Source organism: Nicotiana tomentosiformis, chromosome 4 (genome assembly GCF_000390325.3).
Source record: "Nicotiana tomentosiformis chromosome 4, ASM39032v3, whole genome shotgun sequence".
NCBI classification, from domain to species: Eukaryota; Viridiplantae; Streptophyta; class Magnoliopsida; order Solanales; family Solanaceae; genus Nicotiana; species Nicotiana tomentosiformis.
In genome coordinates, this window is record NC_090815.1 from 113,442,141 (window position 1) to 113,465,292 (window position 23,152).

Sequence of the window (23,152 nt, forward strand, 5' to 3'; positions counted from 1 at the left end):
ACTCAAAATGACCGGTTGGGTCGTTACAGACGACCACGTAAATCTGCAAACAAGCAGCTGATTTCAGAGCTAAGAGATGAAAGAATTATGGGATTAGGAACTTCCAAATCACCACTGGTTGCACCTTACAGGGATAATGGAAAATGTGTTACACCTCCAAATCGAGTGCAAGAGCTGCAGATATCAGCCATGGAGATGAGGAATACCCCAAAATTAGTTATGATAGAGATTAATCGAAGCAACAATAGCACAATTCCAGTGGGTAATCGAAGTATTGCGGCCAACTCAATTGCAGTGAAAAAGGAAGGGAGGACAGTAGTTGGGGAAACAGAGCACGGACTCAGGTTGGGATGACGCAGCCGATGATAAATGTAATGATGATGGAGAAAATTCAAGAGCAGTACCCTAAGCTTTCTGACATCCAGAAGGAGGTACTAACTAAGAATGAGCAAAAGTGGACAAGCTTATTTGCGGGTAATAGACTGCCTGCTAGGGGTATGAGTTTGTCTTTCATTTCTCCGATGATTAAGGAAGGGGAGAAGATTGTTCAGTTGAAGCAAGAAGAGTTGGATAAGGGAACTATTCCAGCGATTGGAGAATTGGAGAGATTCATAGATACACAATGGAATTTTGCTTCTAAACCTAAGATCTACTTCCATAACGATGGTTATTTTGTGGTGAGATTTAGTAATATAGAAGATAGAGATGAAGTCCTCTATTCTGCCCCCCATACAATAAATAACAAACCACTTATAATCAAGGCCTGGGAAGCTGATTTCAATTTTAATGAGGAAGTACTGAAAACGATATCATTATGGGTGAAATTTCCTAACCTACCTCTAAACTGTTGGAAAATAGAGATGTTGAGTAGGATGAGCAGTGTGCTTGGTAATCCAATCTATGATGATGAATGCACGACTAAGGAGGAAAGGATCTCATATGTAAGAGTTCTTGTTAAAATAAATGTCATCGTTCCATTGCCTCGAATGATTAGAGTCCAAGATCCTAAGGGAAAAATCTTTGAACAAGAGGTATGTTATGATTGGATACCAGAATATTGTGAGGAATGTTTGCAAGTAGGACATAATTGCAACACTAGAAATGAGAAACAACCTCCTGAGAAGAAGAAAAAATAGAAAGATAAGCAGGTGCACAAGTTACCAAACAAAACCAAAGTTTATGAATGAAAAGCTAAGTTAGGGACTGCTATTGTAATAGAGGGAGACAAGGGAGAGGTGTTGAAGGAAGGAACTAGAATAACTACTCAAGGCACACAGGATGCAATGCAGTCACAACAACCACCAGAAGAAACTTGGCAGAGTGTGAAAGGAAGATTTGCTGCTAAAAATGCCAATATTCATAAACCAAGTACTAGTGGGCTTACTACATTAAATGGGTTCAGTTCTTTGGGGATACAAGAGCAGCCCCGGAAAATGCAGGAAAGTGGTCTGAGTAGTGTAAGTAGGAAGGATGGGGACCCAAAATTACCTAATATCTCACGATAAAATTAATAACACGGAATGTTGGGGGATTGAATAAGTTGTATAAGCAAAAGGAGATGAAGGAGTTCTTGAGAATGAATAATTTTAGTTTAATAGCTATAGTTGAACACAAAGTAAATGAACACTATGCTAAAAAGATTATCAGCAAAATAACACCATTATGGGAGTGGAGTACTAATTATGAAAGTGGCACCAGAGGGAGAATTTGGCTAATATGGGATCCGAATACAGTGTATTTTCAGATGGAATATTCAAATATCCAATACATACATGGGAAGGATTGCTTGCTTGCCAAAAGAATTGAGTTTAGTTTCACATCAATCTATGGACTGCATACAATAGGTGACAGAAGATGGTAATGGTCTGAACTAGAACATCTTAGCAATGTGCAACAAGGCCCATGGTTAGTAATGGGAGATTTTATTGCAGTTTTAATAGTGGATGACAGAATTAACGGTAATCCAATTCATGAGGCTGAGGTTACTGATTTTAGGAAATTCATGAGAACCTGCAATATGACTGAAATAAAAAATGTTGGAAGAGAGCATACCTGGACAAATAAAAGTATACATAGCAAAATTGACAGAGGAGTGGTAAATAATGAATGGATGAATCAGTTTTCCCACCTCGATATGGTGGTAATGGAACCATACTTTTCAGACCATAGTCCATTATGCATTACAATAGAGGAGAACTTAGAGAAGGGACCTAAGCCTTTTAGGTTCTTCAATTACATGGCAGACCATAAAAAATTTGCAATGAAGGTGGAAGAAGGGTGGTATAAAACTGGACAGGGCAAACTTATGGAACATATCTGGGCAAAATTGAAAATGATTAAGTTTGAAATGAAGCAATTGGCAGTATCGTATTTTCAGGGCATTGGAAAAAAGGTGGAAACTATAAGACACAAGTTACTAGCAGTTCAGGATCATATGAGAATATTGAACTAGTACAATGATCTTGTTGACCAGGAAAAGGAACTATGAGAACAATTAGAGAAATGGGTGCTTATTGAGGAAAGCATAGCGAAGCAAAAATCAAGAAATCAATGGCTTCAGTTGGGTGATGATAACACAGCTTATTTCTTTGCCTCAATAAAGAATAGAGTTGCTCAGAATAAGAGCAGGAGCCCGGTTACTAATAGTGGTGAATTGATTCAATCAGAGAAAGCTATCACTGAAGAGATCATTGGGTTTTATAAGCAATTATTGGGTTCTGCAGCCACACAGTTACCAGCCATCAATCCAAGGGTAATGCAGGATGGTAAATGCTTAACCAGAGATATGCAGAAGCAATTGATATTACTAGTGACTAGAAAGGAGATAATAGATGCTTTAAATGACATTGATGATCAAAATGCTCCAGGTTGTGACGGATTCAATGCTTTGTTTTATAAAAGAGTATGGAAGATCATATAGGATGAGGTAACTGATGCTATATTACACTTTTTTCATACTAATGAGCTATACGAAGCCATTAACTGTACTTCTGTTACCTTAATTCCTAAAGTTAAACATCCATCATCTGTCAAACAATTTAGACTAAAAAAGCATCTCTAAAGTTCTCATTAGCAGACTACAAGGGGTCATGGATTATCTAATTGACTAAAGTCAATCTGCTTTTGTTCCTGGAAGAATCATCACTGATAACATCATCCTTAGCCATGAACTTGTAAAGGGGTATGAAAGGAAAAGTATTTCACCCAGATGTATGCTTAAAGTTGACATGTAGGAAGCCTATGATTCTGTGAAATGGCCTTTCTTAAATCAAATTCTAGTCAGCCTAAACTTCCCGGAAAAATTTGTTAATTGGATAATGACTTGTGTAAGCAGTGTTTCTTATTCTATATTGATAAATGGGAAGCCCAGTCCTCCTTTTCTGGCAAAGAAAGGCTTGAGACAAGGAGATCCTTTATCTCCATTCATTTTTGTGCTTGTAATGGAGTACTTGAATAGAAAGTGTTCTAAACTGCAGATAATTCAGCTAGGTTTTGCTGATGACCTATTGTTATTCAGCAGAGGAGATGCGATATCAGTACAACTATTGTTTGGTTGCTTCTTAAATTTTTCTAGTTGCTCTGGTATGAAGGCAAACAGTGAAAAGAGCTCTATATTTTTTAGGGGAGTTGATAATGTGGTACAAGAAGAGATTATTAACATATTGGGGTTTGCAAAAGGAGAACTACCTATTAGGTACCTTGGGGTGCCATTGAACTCTAAAAGACTCTATGTGGTGCAATGCTACCCGTTAGTAGAAAAGATGCTGTAAAAAATAACCTATTGGACTTCAAAGTTTCTCTCTTATGCTGGGAGGTTGCAGCTGATAAAAAATATCCTATTCTTCATTCAAGTGTTTTGATCACAAGTTTTTGTTCTCCCAAAGAAGATTGTACATCTGATTAAGACAACATGTAGAATGTTCTTAAGGTCTGATGGGGTGGAATTGACAAAAAAAGCATCTATAGCCTGGGAAAAAGTATGTTGGCCCAGATCAGTTGGTGGCTTTAATGTTTTGCACATTGAAACATGGAATAAGGCAGCAATCTGTAAACTCTTGTGGAACTTATGTACTAAGAAGAATAAATTATGGGTGAGATGGGTTCACATTTATTATGTAAAGGGGAGGCAAATATGGGAAGTAGAGACAAAGCAGGCCTCATGGATTCAAAATAAGATCCTTAAAGCTAAAAAGTACTTAGATCAAGCTGGAATAAGGATCGTTGATGTAACTCAAATGAAGATCTTCTCTATAAAGAAAATTTATCAGGCAATGAGAGGGGAATTTACTAAAGTCCCATAGAGGAAACTAATGTGTAACTACTTTGCTGTGCCTAGATGGTTATTTATCCTGAACCTGGCTATACAGGGCATGTTAAGTACAAAGGAAAGACTAGCAAAATGGGGGATAACAGTTGACTAGACTTGCATGCTATGTAGCAGAGAACAAGAATGTATTGACTATCTGTTCTTTGAATGCGATTTTTCTAAGGAAATCTGGAGTAGAATATTGAAGTGGCAACGCATTCATAGACAACTGAAGTTGTGGCAAGAGGAAATAGAATGGGCAAACATTGAGATGAGAAGCAACAACCCTACTGCTAAAGTGTTCAAAATGACATTTGCTGGGTGCGTATATTATATTTGGCAAGAAAGAAATTTTAGAATCTTTCAGAACAAGAAGAGAACTGTGGATGTCATAATTAGACTCCTGGTGCAGGACATTTTTTTGTAGAGGAAGTAGAAAATGCAAACTTGAGAATAAGCTAAGAGCTTTGAACTGGTATCCTTTGTATTAGCTGAACTTGGTTGTTAGTAGTTGAGTAGCTTACTGGGAATTGGGACTTTGTCCAATCTTCCAGATAGCCAGTTTAGTTTTGTGCTGTACAATTTTACAACTTGATAATAAAATTTCTTTATTTACCAAAAAAAAAAAAAAAAGATCAACCATTATTTCCAATTTCAGATCTTCCAAAACATATTCTCCAAGAATGTCTTTTCGGAGAATTGCTTAACTTCAGTTTAATCTCACATTTATTTATAGGATTTAATTTACGTATACAGATATTATAAACTTTTTTTATACTATCAGTGCATATAATAGTTGTAGTAGGTCACTTGAATTAGATTTTAGGTAACTAACCTATAATTAACATATGTAACTACATGTAATTATATTTTATATGACCTGATAATATCGTAAAAGAATTTTTAAATTGGCCTATATATATAAATTAAACTCATATTGGTACTAAACAAATATTACGTGAAGTGCTAGACAATCCTTCAGGGCAACATCATACACTCTGATTGATTTCCTTTTTTTCTTTTTTCTTTTTTCTTTTTTTTTTCATTCTCCTTCCTCCATTGTCTGAAACTCACCTATTTGATTAACCCAATTCATTTTTAATTTGGATTCCTGTCGAGTAAACCCACTAAGGGGGAAAAGATTTTCTGCTACTAAGGGGTAAACCCACTATATGACATGGTTACCATATAGCATTGTTTACACCAAAATTGGATAATAATTAAATCTGTACGCGGTTTTAAGCATACGTAGTTTGGTTCAACACGAATAACTGAGGATATTAGATAAATGAATTAAAGACGAAATAAGCGATCAAACCAATTGCGATGTTATGGCCAAGCCTGAATTTAGATTGAACAGTGACCTTGCCCTCGATTGGACTCTCTGTTCGAGTCCAATCGTGAATGAAGAACATGATAAGTGAACAAGAACTTTATCAATAGCTAAAAGACAGAAAATAAACTTGTATTGCTTTGATTTGCATGTTACAGTATGTGTTACAAAAGAAAAACTTTCCATTTATATAGTAGGAGAGTTTTACGCGTAAAAATCTTCCTTTCTCGTTAATTACTGATCCATAACTGACATCGAGCGAGTTTCGCGTCGTGATATCCGATTGGGTCCGAATATTATGGCCCTCTATTCGTCGCGTGTAACCGTTCATTGTGTTACCCGAGGTCTTAGAACTCATTCTTGGCCCGGGACGTGTCGCTTTACCATACCCGATGACGAGCACATTGTTTACTCTTCCTGGATCTCGATACGAAGAGTATCTAACCTCGATTACAATCTCGTGCACCCCGTGCCCGTATTCAGTTCTCTCACCGGGAAATCGGGGTAGACATTACCCCCGATTTTAACCGTACACAGATAGTCCCCTCATTTTTCAGAGTGTAGGTTTACCAAAATGATGGGAAATGATAGATGAATCCTGGTTCCTTCCTTCGTACTTTATAACCGAGATGACGGGTAAATCGAAACGTCCCATCAGTCGCGTCGTTCTGACTTCGGACATGTGTCAGTCACCGATTAACTGTCCTTGAATGCGAAACGTCGCCCACTGATTGTTTTCCCTCGATAAAAGTTTCGACCCTTTTTCACTTCTTCCACTTTTCGATTCTAGAATTTACCCTCGAGCTCTCTAATTGCTTTTAACTCCTCCAAATCTTCATACATTGCTCCCTGAACCTTCATATCTTCATATTCAATCCTTATACATTTTCTTTGGATCTTCAATCCAGACCTTCATACCATCTTCAAACCTTCATATTTTTTTTCAAACCTTTATATTTTTCGTCAAACCTTCATATTTCCCAGATTACGATGGAAAAAACCTCCAAGTCAGTGCCTCAGCAGGCTACTCCTTCATTTTCTCACCCGTCCATATATGCCGAGGTGGCCGTTCCTGAGGTGGCTCAGGAGCCCTCCATGAAGATCTTCGTATCTAGGGGCTGCTCTATCAGGAACAACTTCAATGTAGAGAAAGCCTCTAGTCAACAGGACCGCGGCGAGGGAGCATGAAGATACATAGGCTCTGTTATTGAGGAAACTCTATCCATAGTCCGAGCGGACTGTAACTAGGAGGGTAAGGATATGGTCGTCCCCGAGCCCAATGACGACATCACTACTTCGTGGGGAGGTATTTAAGTGTTTACACTTATCCCTTGACGCTTGCCCCGATGGACCCCATAGTTCTTGCTTTTTGCAAAAGGCGCGAGGTGTTCCTTGTGCAAATCCACCTGTCCTTTTGGAGGATCGTGATCCTCTTACGTCATTATGTGAACGACACTTAAGACCCTCTGTTCACCCTCGACCACCTACTTCGCCTATACAGTCCCCGAATCTTTCGATGGGGGCTTATCAAGCTCGTCTGCCGAGCAAGCAAGGCTCCGTTCTCGAGCATCGATGATGACCGGGATCGAGGATGGCAGGGGAGGTTCGCTCGGGTAAAAAATGAAGACCTCATCCCTTCCGAGTTTCCGCTCCTTGAGAGGTGGAACATTTCCCGTAAGTATTTTCCTTCTTGAGTATTTGTCATTTCTTTTTGTTTTTTCTTTCATAGCCTATGTTTGTCGCCGTGCAGTTGTTGCCCAAGTTCCTAATGCAATTCCCCGCTTCAAGGACTAGATAGAGGGGATCTGCAAACAGATGCCATATTCCGAGCGCGCATGGAGCAAGCTCTCGAAGCGCCGAATAGTTACTTTTGTACTTTTGGCTTACGCATTGCTAAGTCTCTTTTTTTCTTACAGATTTTCCCAAGACTACCGAACTCAAGCCGTTGGGTGAGGACGAGGATCCGCCCTTTCTTGCCAAACCCTCCACTTCGGGACAACCCGGGGTTGCCGCAAAGGAGGAGAAGAAAAAGAAGAAGAAGAAGAAGAATAAGAAAAGAAATTCCTCGGATTTTCCGGATGCCAAGGCGAATACGAAGAAAGTGACCGTCCGGGTACGAAAAATGAAAAAGAGCGCCAAGTCCAGGGTACCGGACTCCGATTCCCTCTGTCGGTTAAGGGACGAGCCCGAGGACGATGACCTTTTTATTGCTCATGGGTCGACCCTTAACAAGGGGGAGCAGGCAACACTCAGGAAAGATGACCACAATATAGATCCCCTCTAGATAGGGAACCAAAGGGAGAGATGGAGGTTGCGGCCTCTCGGGAAGCCACTCCTGTCCCGAAAGAGGTATCTTGTCACGACCCAAAATCCTAACATGTCGTGATGGCACCTATCGATGGTACTAGGCAAGTCGTTTCTCCAAAATACTTCTAATGTTTCACAAAAGATAAGTCAAAAAGCTTTTACATGACAGAGTTTTCGTAAAAACAGGAGTTAAACTCAAAATACAGTGCGGAAAATAGCCCCAAACATTGGGTGTCACCAGGTCATGAGCATCTAAACAACCAGTCTAAGAAACAGTATCTACAAGAGTCTGTGTCAAAATACCAATACAAAAAAGAAAATATAACAAGGAAGGAGAGACAAGGACTGCGAACGCCGGCAACTACCTTATGAATCTCCGATACTCAATCACGCACGAGATCAACGTCCTCCGTGATTAGAAACACCTGGATCTGCACATGAAGTGCAGGGTGTAGCGTGACTACAACCAACTCAGTAAGTAACAATAATAATTAAGGAACTGAAAGGTAGTGACGAGCTATACAAATACAGTTCATTTCAGTAATTTCAGCAATGAAAGTAGACATGTTTCAATTCCGGCAATTTAAGTCAAGTCAGTTACACATTACCAAGTTCAGGTAAAACTGGATACAGTATTTTCTAAAAATTTCAGAACAATGACATAAATCATCTAAGTGCAGCAACATTGAAACAAGTGCAACCTCTCAGGGCAACAGTCCCTCAAGCTCTCTCAATATCTCAACACTCAGCTCTCATCCCTCAATACTCACACTCAATAGGTACTTGCGCTCACTGGGGGTGTACAGACTCCGTAGGTGCTCCTACAGTCCAAGTGCTATAATCCGCATGGATAACTCACGTGCTATAGTATCATATCAAGATCCGCACGGACAACTCACGTGCTATAGTATCATATCAGAATCCGCACGGACAACTCACGTGCTATAGTATCATATCAGAATCCGCACGGATAACTCACATGCTATAGTATCATATCAGAATCCGCACGGACAACTCACATGCTATGGTATCAATAACTCACAAATAGGCCCTCGGCCTCACTCAGTCATCAACCTCTCTAGTCTCACGGCCCTTAGTAATAAAGGAGAATCACCCAAAATAGAATGATATAATGTATCAACAGGGAATAACAGAGACTGAGGTATAATATGTAAGTAATACAATGACTGAGTACAAGTAACAATAAGCAGGAAGGTTCAACAGGTATCACGACCGCTGGGGGTCTTTACAGCACCAACACATAGCCTAAGCATGATTTCTAACATGATTCACTATCAAATTTCTATAGCACAGAAAGGGCACACAGCTAACAACAAGCTTATTCAACTCTCCAGTTTCACGGAATGGACCAAGTCCCAATTCCCACGGTGCACGCCTACGTGCCCGTCACCTAGCATATGCGTCACCTCCAAAATACTCACATAATACAATAATCCGGAGTTTCATACCTTCAGGACCAGATTTAAAACTGTTACTTACCTCAAACCATGCAAAACTCTACTCCAAAGTGCCTTTGCCTCTTGAATCGGTCTCCAAACGCCCTGAATCTAGCCACAAGCAGCACAATACAATTAATATAGGCTAAAGGAATCAATTCCATAAGAAAAACATGAAATTATAAGCCAAAATCCGAAATTGACTCAAACCGGCCCATAGGCCCACGTCTCAAAATCCGATAAAAGTTACAAAACCCAAAAGTCCATTCACTCACGAGTCTAACCATACCAAATTTATTAAAATCCGACACCATTTGGTCGTCCAAATCCCCAAAATTTACTCTCTAATTCTCTAGCCCTAAACCCCCAAATTTCATCTCAAAAACTCACCAACTAGGTGTAAAATCAGTGGGGAAACATCATTATTGAAGATAAATGGACACAAGGAGCTTACCTAAGTAATCACTTCAAAATCCCTCTAAAAATCCTCCAAAATCCGAGCTCAAAGTGGTGAAAATGGTGAAAAATCTCGAAGTCCCATATTTGTATGTTCTGCCCAGGCCTTTCCTAGCATTGCCCGCTTCTGCGGCCTCCCTTTTCGCTTCTGCGGGCTCGCACCTGCGATTAAACTTCCGCAGGTGCGATTACACCAGCTGAGTCCAAACTTCAGGAGTCTTCCAACTTCAAAACTTGGTCCGTAAACCACCCGAAATCAACTCGTGGCCCCCGGGACCTTAACCAAATATACCAACAAGTCTTATAACCCAATACGAACTTAGTCGAATCCTCAAATCACCTCAAACAACCTCAAAACATGAATTACACACGGATTCAAGCCTAATGAACTTTGAAATTTCCAAATTCTATAAACGACGCCGAAACCTATCAAATCACGTCCGATTGACCTCAAATTTTGCACACAAGTCATAAATAGTACCAGAACCTACTCCAACTTCCGAAAATCTAATCCGACCCAGATATAAAAAAGTTCACCCTCAGTCAATCTTTCCAAAAACTTCAAATTTCCATTTTTCGCAAAGTGACCCCGAAACGACCTACGAACCTCTAAATCCACTTCCGGACGCACCCCTAAGTCCAGAACCATCATACGAACCTGTTGGAACCTTCAAAACCCGACTCTGAGGTCATTTACTTGAAATCACACCTTAGTAAATTCTTCCAACTTAAAGCTTTCGAAATGAGAATTTTCTTTCTAAATCAACTCTGAACTTCCCGAAATCCAATTTCGACCACACGTATAAGTCATAATACCTGAAGTGAAGCTACTAATGGCCTCAAACTGCCGAACGACGTGTTAGGGCTTAAAATAACCGGTCGGTTCGTTACATAGCTAGTGGCATTGATATCGTGGAAACGCCCTCCTACACCGAGTCCATGCTCGTAAAGGCCCAAGCGGTCAAAGAGAAGTCAATCGAGATGGCGCAGAGCCCAGACGATGCCCTCAACACATTCTTCAATGGGATGGATATGGCTACACTGGAGGACTTTTCCAGGCTTGGTCACCTGGAGGTCCCGAAAAAGGATGCATCATCAGGAGCGAGTGAGCCGAGTTCAAGCCCAAAACTAGTGAAGTAATTCCCCGCTCCAAGCGTTGACCCCGAGCATAAGAGGAGTGTTATTCTTACGACCCTGGCGGACGCTCGGGTCTTGTCCGCTCCGGTGGGTGTATCCAACTACCTCCAATGCCTGGTGACCGAGGAAGACCAGGCAAAGATGAATGAAGTAGGCACGTCGAGCCTCTTCAACGAGGTGCAACAAGTTTTGAACCGGGTAAGGCGTTTACCCTTCGTACCCCTTTGTGAACCTTGTTTAGTTTTAGATTTGTCCTAATAACTTCATTGGTTTTTCAGGATTCAGTGCTTCATCGTAAAAGCTTCCTCCTGTCCCACTTGGAGATCAACCAGCTTGAGTTCGAGCTCGAAGAGCAGGTCCGGAAAAAGGACATGTATAGGGCTCTTCGTGAGCAGCAGGACGAGTCCCCCAAGGACCTCCCGATTCTCCAGGCCAAGCTGGAAAAAGCCTAGAACGAGGCATTGACCCTAAAGCAGGAACATACCGAAATGGTTGAGAAGGTAAAGATCTTTGAGGCTAAAAATGAGCAGTTAGTTGTGGTGACTAACAACACAACTTCGAAGGTACAAGAGAAGATAGACCTGATCGACCAACTTCTAGCTGAGATGGATGAGGTCAATGCCAAGACTAGGTGTGAAAGGGAAGGATGGACCTGTTGGCTTCAGAGAAAGAAGCTGCAATAGCGGAGCTGGCATCGGCCAAGAACCAAATTCGGGTGGCGAAGGATAAAGCCTATAAGTGGTCTCGGCTAAATGATGATCTCCAGGCATAGTTGAGCTCGGTCGTCATGGAACGGGATGCCCTCGGATAAGAATATGATGCACTGAGGTCCAACTTGGAGGCAACCTATTTCTCAGTACATAAAGCGACTATCTTGGAAAGAGACCCTCGAAGAGATCCATGCCTGAAGTTTTGACGTATCGGCCAAGATTGAGGAAGCTAGGAGACTCGAGGCCGAGGAAAAGGAGCTCTACGAGCCTGAGTGTTGATGGTAGGCTAGAAACTCGAGTTTTAGTCGTAGTTTACACTCTAAATTACTGCATTTTATGTGTGTTTGAGCTTAAATGGTGGTGATCTGCACTTATTACGTGTTTTATACCTTACAGGAAATGATTCTGAGTTAAAAGGATAAATTGGAGCTAAATCGAATAATTGGAGCTTTGAAGTCTGAGTAAAAGCCAAAAAATTAAATCGGAATCGCATCCGGGGCTCATGCACATGCGTTGCATATGAAAGTGGGAAGAAAGTGCAAGGTCCAGAACAAATGGACTAAGGTGATGCACAAAGCCTAGCACTGTGCGACGCATTAGTGCAAATATGCATCAGAAGTTTGACAAGTTCAGAAACTGGGTTTCTTTGGTCTGACAAGAAAAAGCAATGCTGCGACGCGGCATGCGACGCATAGTGCGACGCACTAAGGCAAAATTCTGTCAGACACGCGGAGTTCAAAGAGTTTGCAACAGGGTAAAGTACATTGATGCTATGCAGCCTGGAACGTACTGGGTGACGCATGAAGTGTAATAAGTTTGCAGGTTTTCCCACTTCGGCTCAAAGAAGGTAGTTTTGTCCGGGTTCATTCCTACTTGGTATAAATACACCGAAAACATGTTTGTTGGAGGACTTTTGACCTATGAAAGATGGAGAACCAACAAGGCAAGAAGACTCAATAATTTATCAATATTTTAACTTGTAATCGGTGCAATACATGAGTTTGTATAGAATCATTAGAATTGATATTTTCTTTGTTCTTAAACTTATGTGAGATGTCTTATTCCATAGATATGAAGTAATTTCGATTAGGGAGTTAACAGATATAGTGTTTTGATAACTTGATTAGGGATTCAATTCTTGATAATTGTTAGAATTGATTGATGGAGTTTTAATTCGTATTGTGAAGTTATTTATTATTTTGCTTAATCGAAAGAGGAGCTTTATATTGAATTTTTTTACATATTACGCTCTAGTTTAAATTCATGATTCAAATACGTAATCGAAAGAGGCTCTTGAATTGTTAATCGAACTAGAAAATAGGGAAATATTCGTGAGAAGTTACCCTTTAGATCATAAACATCATATTATTATTGTAATTGTTTACAGTGCTTCAATTGGATTAATTACTGAAATTAACATTTAATCGAAAGAGGAACATTAACTTCAAGTGTAATCTGATTATCGGTTGATTCGTGAGAATCAACCGTATTATAGAGTGAATTAACTCAAGAATTAGATACGAGTCAGTTATCTTGCACCTATCTATTCAAATACCCTTATTCCTCTCATTGATCATCTACTGTCTCTTGTGATCAATTGTTAATTACTTAATTTTTAGCAGTTAATCATAGTAATAGCCATCAAATCAAGTGTTAATTCTCCTGGATAGTAATCAACTAAATATTATTCAAACACTGTTTAAATCCAATCCCTGTGGAGATGATAATTAAACTATACTATCTTTGACTAGCGAGCAATAATTTTGTATTGTGTTTGGACTCGTCAAGTGTCCCGAAGGCTCCGAGGGTTCTGAGGGCTCCGACGGTTCTGGCGACGAGTCGAGCCCCGGTGAAGACCAGGTGTAGATGCCATAGTTCTTTTTCAATTTTTCCTTATGTATTTATTTTTGTTTATTTTGAGGTCATTCTATCACTCCTTTGTAAATATATTTTGGAGTATATAAAATTTTCCCCTTTTTGGCAATACCGTGTCTTTTACTTTTCCAGCATCTACTTGAAATTTTCTATTTGTGTTTTGTTTTTAATGCCTTAGCATAAAATCTTATGTAGTTCTAGAGCATCCATTTTTCGGAGGTCCGAACGGAGGCCGACTTTGAGGCAACTTCGGATTGCTTGTGGCTCCGAATCCTCGGTAGAACCGAAGGTCTTTAAAATGCTTAAGTGTTTTTAGACGATATTTTTGCCGAGGCTAACCTTTTAGAATGTTTTGATTTTTTGTATGGGCCTTACTTTCTGGTTACGAACTTTGGACGTCTCCGAGCCGTTTTTAGGGTGGTTATATCCTTTCATATTCGGGCACTGCCTAATAGGTTTGGTGCCTCCGGGATTTGATAGCTCGTGTCGTACGAATTTTCATCGGGCGACAGTCCCTAAGTAGGGGTAGCCCATGGGCTTGACAGTCCCGGAGCAGGGGTAGCCCGTGGGATTTTAGGATCTAGGATCGAAGAAGCAAAATGCACAGTAACAAAGCGCAAGGGAGGTAGAAATTTCTTTCATTGCTTAATATGCAAGGTATATGATTGAAGACGCATAAGACTTGTGCCGTGGCTAGAGTGGACTATGTGGGCACAGTTCATATAACCGCTTGACCCTTACAATGAATCCTAACCACTAAGCCTTGGCTTTTAGCACATAAAATTTTCTTTTCGCTTGCTAAAGATCTTAACTTGGGGGTAACGGTCCCTAGTATTCAAGGCCAAACTCGTGAGGGATCAGATACTGTTGATCTGAAGCAAACGATCATCGATTCCGATTTAAGACCGGTCTCCAAATATAAGGTAGCACATTTTACTGTTGCCTCATTAAAAACCTTGCCGAAAAATTCACTTTGGGATAAAATCGATCAAGGGAAAAAGAGTGTGACACATACTTTTAGACCTAATAGCCTCATCTATCCTTACCGATTACATGCATACGTTAGTCCGATTTATAACACAATTAAAAAGGAATTGAGTTCATACCTTAGCACTAGTACCGCTTTAAGTGTGTCACGTTCCAGTTGTTTGGTAGTTGTACACTATTTTTCGCTTTGAGTTTATACGAGCCTTTGCCGGTATTTGGATAACTCGATATGACCCTTCCTAATTTAGGCCCAGTTTCCCTTCGTTCGGTTTCCTGGTGTGTAGTTCTACCCTTATTAATACTAAGTCCTCGACTTGAAAATGTCGGAGATTGGCTCATCGGTTATAGTATCTTTCTACTCGCTGCTTCTGGGTGGCCAACCGGACCATGGCGGCCTCCTGCCTTTTGTCCAGCAGTTCCAGGCTCATGATCATGGCCTCACTATTTGACTCTTCGGTAGCGTACTTGAATCTGAGGCTCGGTTCCCCCACCTCGACATGTATAAAGGCTTCAGCTCCGTAGACCAGTGAAAATGGGGTGGCCACGGTGCTTGATTTCGAAGTTGTACGGTATGCCCACAGGACTTCGGTCAAGATTTCCTTCCATTTTCCTTTTGAACCGGTCAACCTCTTTTTCAGGTTTTGGAGTATAGTCTTGTCTGTTGATTCCGCCTGCCCGTTCCCAATATGGTGATAAGGCATTGATAGTATCTTTTTGATCTTGTGATCTTGGAAAAACTTACTGATATTTTATACTTCAATACCACACGAGAGATGGGGGTGATTTGTGTGGTGTCCAATTTTTTCGTGCACTGATTATAAAAGGACCCGGTTCTTCTAAGTATTCCTTATACAACTGTTGCAAAAATAGTAAATGCGGAAAGTAAAGAATATAAGTATTTTTATGTGTAAAATACCCGGCTCAAAAGATGAAAACATCACGACCTACTACTAAGTAGGATTTTCCCCAACACTTCACTAAATCACTGATCCAAAATAACATTTACAAATCTTTGTAAACCTAAGGATTACCTCTAATCCCGTTGTGGCAACCAACCTCTAACTGTTGCGACAACTTCAAGTTAACTCTAACTTGAATACTCAGAGTACCTAATATAATTGCCTCTTAGATAAAGCTGAAAGGTACAATTTAAAAGCACCTACTACAATGAAACTAGAATAAAAGACAGATACTTGGAACTGGTTCTTCTATCTGGTTCATGTAGCTTCAGGTTCGCACACTTGAATCATACAAGAATTGTTTGCAAAATGCCCTGCTATTTTGCTCTCAACTCACGTTTAACTTCAGCATTTGTGCGTACCTTTAGAATGAGAACATCATACAATATATAGAGTTAGTAGAATAAGAAATAACTAGAGTTCTAATGCTACTCTTCCTTGATAGAAGAGTTCTAGTTATCTTCAACTTCTAACTCCACCCTTATCTTGGATAAAGTTCTCTTCGAGTAAGGAGTCCTTCTCCTTATCATTTATGTAACCTTTTCGATCAGGAGATATCAGATATAACAACTTAAGCTTATCTCCTTCACATGCATCCCTTATGCTCGAATCTGCCCGTGTCTGTGTACACTGTGTATGGACCTAGTTCATGCTCGAGTTCCTTTGTCAATCATCTAAACGAACTTCACTTGGGCCAACAAATTTCCCTTTTTTGATGATGACAAACTTTGTGTTTTTTCTAAGCATAAGCTATTTGTCAACTTAGCTCAACATCAACACAATGTTAGAACATTTTCCATTTTAAAGTCACAAATCATCAAGGACCATGTTAGGTTATAAACATCATAATCCAGAGTAAAAAATGCACAAACTATCTTTCCCCTTTTGGCATCATCAAAAAGTTACATAATTATGTTAGATAACTAGATTTTAACAGAAATTACTCATGGCCATTAGGGCTACTTCAAATGCAATCATGGATTCAAGCATCATTTATCAATTTAATGATATTAGTCAACTAAGAAGTATCAACAAACAGTTAGAGCACAAAAACAGTTGATTATTATTGATACTGATACAAAGCATAAAAGGAAATAAAAACACTGAATCATGAGCAAAAAGATCAAAAAGAAATCTCATCCGGGTCACTGGTTTGTCTAACTAGGCTAGGAAGGTTTTAAGGCTGGGAAGGACTAGGTTCTTGGTTCTTGGCTTGAAGCAGTTTCAACATATCATGAAGAATGCCATCATTCTTCTCCTTTTCTTTTACAAGCTCAGCTTTGAGAGCATCTCTCTCAGTTTCTACTTCTGCCAACCTCTTCTTCAGCCTTTCTATTTCAGCATCCTTAGACCCACTTTCTTGCACCAAGGCTTGAACTTTGATGTTCACATGTACCTTTTTGGATGAACCAGGTTCTTTGGGAGTGGTATGGACTTCATAGTCATAAGCAGTCAAAGTGTTTTCCCAAAAGTGATCCTTGCTTGTACCAACTTCCCATTTCTTGATGGGTACCTTGAAGTGCACAAGTACAGCCGTGAGAATGAAACCATAGAGTATGGCATGAGTTTTGGTGCCAGTCAGAACCCTATCGAGAAGCTGGATGATAAATCCAGGCTAATTGATTTGCCTCCCACTGGCCAGACATTCCATAAGGACCAGGTCCATGAATGTGGCAATGTGCCTCCTTTCCTGCCTAGGCAACACAACTTTATTAACAAATTCGAATAGCACTTTGTGGGGTGGCTTCATCTCACTTTTGTATATAGCCTTAGGCTCAAGCTCTTCTTCATTGCCACCAAACTTTCTTGTAATGGCAAAGGTAGTAGGGAGATTCTCTAGACTAGGCTATTTGAGTTTCTTGTAATCATTGTACCCTGCAGCAGGTACGCCTAAGATCTCTCCCAGTTCCTTGTCATCAAAACTCATTATCACCCATTTCACTACACTGGTGACTCTACCATTCTTGATCTCACAATTTTCCATAAACTACACAATCTTAGTTCTAGCAAGTTTTCCATCCATCTGAAGGACCATGTCCTTCCAACCTTGCAATTGTAATTTTTCCAGCAGCATCACCATGCCTTCCTCCTCCAAGTTCCTGAGGAGTCTACCTTTCAAGATGGTTCTTTTCCCAAACTTAACCAGTTTGTCCTTCTCTGCATCAGATTCTACTTCTTCTTCTTCTCCACTCCATTCTTTTTCTTCCACTATTTTTACTTTTCTGGACTTCAAGGCAGACCTGGTTCTTTTGGCCAAGGTAGATGGCCCTGCAGACTTTGTCTTTGAAACAAACTTCTTTATGGAAGTCTTGATCTTCTTTGCCTTTGGAGTCATAACCTCCATTTCTTCTGCCTCCCCTTCATCATGAAGAACCAGGTCTATCTCCTCAATTTTAACTGCCTCAACAGGCTCGACCACCTTCTTTTTCCCCTTAGCAACAACTTTTATCTTACTTTCTCCTAAGGCTTTTTCCAGTTCAGCCTCACTCTGCTTCATCTTAGGAGGAGTCTCTACAAGGATAGATGAGGCAACCTTTCTTTTCTTGTTTGACCTAGCAGTACCAGGGACTTTAACTGCTGAACTCCTTTTCCTTTTAGGATTGTAACTGTCAGACACTTTTCTTAGTAGGTCCTCGAAGGGTTCCTACACAGAAGGAACATGATCTTGAACCTTCTTCCCAAATCTAACCAACCCCTAAGCAGCTTCTCCAGACCCACTTTCCCATTTTTCTCTCACACTTTGTTCTTTTCCAGCCGATTCCTCACACCATACTTCCATAGCTCTTGTTTCTTCAGTCAAACCAACAGGAATGGGTGAAGATTCAATCTTCACCCACTCCTTTTCCCATTCCCCTCACATTGCCTCAAGAACCTTCTATCCTTTTCTTTTCTCTTTTTATTTTTACCACCAATCTTCTCAGACTCAGCAATCTCTACCCCAGCCACAGTTCCTACCAGAACAAATCTAGTTTCCAGATTTGCAGCAACCTCAGAGATTACTTCAGATGTAACTTTAGGACCAGATGTTACCTGCTCTATTTCAGAAAAATAGTTTCTTCCCCCTTAGTAGCAGACTTGAATGATTCATCAGATTTCTGGTGTTCATCTGCCTGCCATGCCTTCAGTTTCTCATTGATTTTCTTGATTTTTTCTCCTTCGACGACTACTTTGTGAGTAAGCATCTTGAATCTTTCTTTATTAGAGATAAGTGTGGTTGAGAGTGTGGTGGAAGGAGTGGGTATGGATTCTTTGGGTGGTAATGAGGAATTCTCAGAAGTGTTTGCCATTGCTGTGTTTGGGTATGGGAAAAGATGAGTATGTATATGTTTGGAAGATGAGAGAATATAGAGAGAATTGTTTAACAGCTTAAACTTTGAAGTAAAGAAATAACTAAGGACTAATTAATTTAAAGAGATAGAGTTTAATTGGGTAACAACTACTTTTTCAGAAGTTCAAAGGTCTAATCAAACTGGGAGCCAGTTTGAAGAGACGTTTATGACTCTCCCTAGAATCTAGGCACTTATTGCGTTTTTGTGATTCTTTTGAATGAAACTGGTTCATTTCATAACAGATTAGCTCAAGGAGGTTAGGATTAAACGGGACTCTCCATTTGATCATAATCCAAATATAATTATTACAAAATATGCTGAGTGGAGAATACGTACCATGTAATCTTGATGAACTAGGTTCTTCACTGAGAAATCTCTTGTGTAAGTCTGAATTTTCCAAGAAAATAAAGATAATATCATTAGAGATTAATGAGACATTTTAGCACATGGCACAAGAGTATACTGGTGAAGGTATGAAACTGAGCAAAATCTAATCTAATTATGTACAAAAATTCACAGTTTTTCTAACCAATTTTTGAGTTAGAACTGGTTCCTTTTAGGTGATCTTAATCATCCCTAATGCTAACATGTTCCTTTCAAAGTGATCTCTACTTAAAACTTTTGTGAAGATATCAGCTATTTGCTTGTCAGTAGCACAAAATTCCACAGTGATCAAAAAATGATGCCTAACATCTATTTGCTTAGTTCTCTTATGATGAATCGAGTTCTTGGTCATACTAATTGCACTAGTGTTATCACAAAATATGGGGATACGACCTACATCAATTACAAAGTCCATTAATTATTGTTTGATCCACAACAATTGAGCACAACATGAGGTAGCAATAACATACTCAACTTCAGCAGTAGATAAGGCCATAGAATTTTGCTTTTTGGTGGCCCAAGACACAAGACATGAGCCAAGAAAGTGTTCCATACCTGAGGTGCTCTTTCTATCCACAAGAAACCATGCATAATCAACATCAACATATCCCACTAAGTTGAAATTACTACCTTTTGGATACCATAGACATAGGTCAGTGGTGCCTTTTAGGTATCTCAAGATCCTCTTGACAGCAGTCAAGTGAGACTCCTTTGGATTTGCCTGAAATCTAGCACAAAGACCTACACTGAATACAATGTCAAGTCTGCTATCAGTGAGATATAACAAAGAGCTAATCATTCCCTTATACAACTTCTTATCAATAGATGAACCAGGTTCATCTACATCTAATTTTTTGTTTGTTGCTATAGAAGTGTCAATTTCTTTGGAATCTTCTATTTTAAACTTTTTAAGCAACTTTTTCACATACTTTTGTTGATGGATCATAGTTATATTTGAATTTTATTTAATTTGTAAGCCTAAAAAGAAATTAAGCTCACCCATCATACTCATTTCAAATTCACTCCCCATTAGTTTAGCAAATTCTTTACTTAACTTATTAGTAGTTTCTCCAAAAATTATATCATTGACATATATCTGAACTACCAAGAGATCTTTACCTTTTTCTTTCAAGAATAAAGTATTGTCAATTTTACCTCTCTTGTAGCCATGCTCAAGCAAGAATTTTGATAATCTTTCATACCATGCTCTTGGAGCCTGCTTGAGCCCATAAAGTGTCTTGTCAAGCTTGTACACATGATCAGGACATTCCTTGCTTTCAAAGCCCGGAGGTTGCTTGACAAACACTTCTTCCTTTAGATAGCCATTGAGGAAGGCACTCTTGACATCCACCTTATGGAGAGTGAATTCCATATAAGGAGAAAATGCTATAAGGATTCTAATTGCCTCCAATCTTGCAACTGGAGCAAAAGTCTAATCATAGTTTATGCCCTCCTCTTGACTATATCCTTGAATCACCAATCTTGCCTTGTTCCTTGTAACTGTTACATCTTCATCAAGTTTGTTTCTGAAGACCCATTTTGTGTCAATTACTGATCTGTCCTTGGGTCTTGGTACCAGATACCAAACTTGACTTCTCCTAAATTGGTTGAGTTCATCTTGCATTGTATTTACCCAGTTTGTATCCTGTAAAGCCTTAGTAACATTTTTAGGTTCAATAAGAGATAAGAAGGCATCAAAAGCACAAAGATTCTTCAAAGAAGATCTGGTTTTAATTCCAGAGGTTGGATTAGTAATTATGTTCTCAATGGGATGGGAATGATACTTGTAAGGTTTCACAACCAGCTGATTTTCCCTAGATGTTCCTTCAATATTTTGTTGCTGAGGAACAGGTTCATGGACAGGTTCCCTCGAGGTTTGAGGATCAGCTCCTCTTTGTTCAGTTCCCCCTGTCAAGTTGCCCTAGGTGGAAGGACATGTTCCTTCCTCTGGTGCAGCTTCAGTCTGGGCTGTGGTTTTATTTGAGTTTCTTACCAGCCCAATTGCCTCATCATCATATTCCTGCCTCTTAGAAAGAATGTTAGTTTCATCAAAAATCACATGTACACTTTCTTTTACACACATAGTTCTTTTGATATAAATCTTATAAGTTTTACTATGTGAAGAATACTCCCTCATCACTTCTGGGATCAAACTTACCTAGGGAGTCTTTACCATTATTATGCACAAAGCACTTGCATCCAAATGCCCTAAGATGGGATATGTTTGGATTTCTCCCTTTAAGTAACTCATAGGGAGTCTTCTCAACAAGGGTCTAGTCATGCACTTATTTATGATGTAACATGCAGTGTTCACAGCTTCTTCCCAAAAACTATGGGGCAGTTTACTAGAAAGAAGCATAGTCCTAGCCATTTCTTCCAATATCCTATTCTTTATTTCAACTACTCCATTTTGTTGTGGAGTCCTAGGAGCAGAAAAATTATGATTTATGCCATGCTCATCACAAAATTCAGCAAATTTAGCATTCTCAAATTCAGTACCATGATCAGACCTAATTGATGCAAGTTGATTACCTAGTTTTTTTTACTTTTTCTAACAAAAGAAGTGAACATGTCAAATGCTTCATCTTTAGATATTAAAAATAATGTCCAAGTAAACCTAGAGTAATCATCAACAAGAACCATCACATATCTCTTACCACATCTGCTCAATGTTCTCATTGGTCCACAAAGATCAGTATGGACCAGTTCAATCGTCCTGGTGGTGCTTACCACTTTCTTGCTTTTGAAAGAGGATCTTACCTGCTTCCCCCTTACACAAGCCTCACAAACTTTATCTTCCTTGAACCTAATGTTAGGCAGCCCTATCACCGAGTCCTTGGAGACTAGTTTGTTGAGTTGACTTAGACTGGCATGTCCAAGTCTCTTGTGCCAAAGGAGGAGATCATTATCCACCACACTTAAGCAAGTGAGTTCATTTTCTGAAAGTGTGGACAGATCTTCAACGTATATGTTGTTCACTTTTTTTCCCTGCAAAACTATTTTGTCAGTGGTAAGATTAATCACAAAGCATTTTGTAGAGGTGAATTCTACCATGTTACATATATCACACAATTGTGATATACTTATTAGACTGTACTTCAGTCCTTCTATCAAGTAGACGTTCTCAATAGAGTGAGAATCAGTCTTACCTATCTTTCCAACCCCAATAATCTCACCTTTCTTCCCATTTCCAAAGGAGACAATACCTCCTTTAAGGTCCTCAAGTGAAAGGAAATGGTTCTTGCTTCCTGTCATATGCTTTGAGCAGCCACTATCTATGTACCATATTTGGCTGCTCCCCTTCACTTGGACCTGCAAAAGGAAATCAGGGGTTAGTCTTAGGAACTCAAACTAGTTTGGGTCCCTTTCTATAGGCAAAAGGATGAATCAAATTTTTTAGCCTAACTTGGTAGCCTATTCTTCCCTTGAACAAATTCTTTGTAATTTTGACTAGCCTTTTCTTTTGCAGTGCATTCACTTTTATAGTGACATGTTTTACCATAGTGTGTGCAAATCTTGTTCTGAGGAAGTGTGAGGTACTTGCTTTTGGGATCCCACTTAGGTGCCAGGTTCCCAAACCCAAGTCCTCTTCTGTTGCTACTATGGTATTCTTGTAGCCATGAAAGTGCATCGGAGGACCTGTTCCATTTACAAGTTCTGTCTAGCTCATGCTTGACCTTGTTAGATCCTCCTTTAGAATTCTTACCTGCTCATCCCTTTCATAAAACTCATCTTTCATTTTTTATACATTTTCTTCTAGAGTGAGTTGCGTGTGATCATTTGTCTTTTTACTTATTCCTAATTTCAGTTTTAGATTTTCAAATTTAAGCTCTAGGACAGTTGAGTCAAGTGCATGAATCTGGTTCTTCAACACAGTATTTTCACTTACAGTTTCACTAACCCTAAGTTCCA

At 39.6% G+C, this 23,152-nt stretch overlaps 2 protein-coding genes across 2 annotated transcripts; both read left to right on the forward strand.

The window, feature by feature from the left end:
- The first annotated feature begins 350 nt into the window (after positions 1–350).
- Positions 351–1,136, forward strand: LOC138910371 (uncharacterized). The gene has a single exon (XM_070201606.1). It carries the CDS (start codon positions 351–353, stop codon positions 1,134–1,136), a length of 786 nt encoding a protein of 261 aa, XP_070057707.1.
- Positions 1,137–1,912: 776 nt separating this feature from the next.
- Positions 1,913–2,920, forward strand: LOC138910372 (uncharacterized). Its single transcript, XM_070201607.1, has 2 exons — positions 1,913–2,451; positions 2,524–2,920. The coding sequence occupies exons 1-2, from the start codon at positions 1,913–1,915 to the stop codon at positions 2,918–2,920; spliced, it is 936 nt and encodes a 311-aa protein (XP_070057708.1).
- The last annotated feature ends 20,232 nt before the right edge of the window (positions 2,921–23,152 follow it).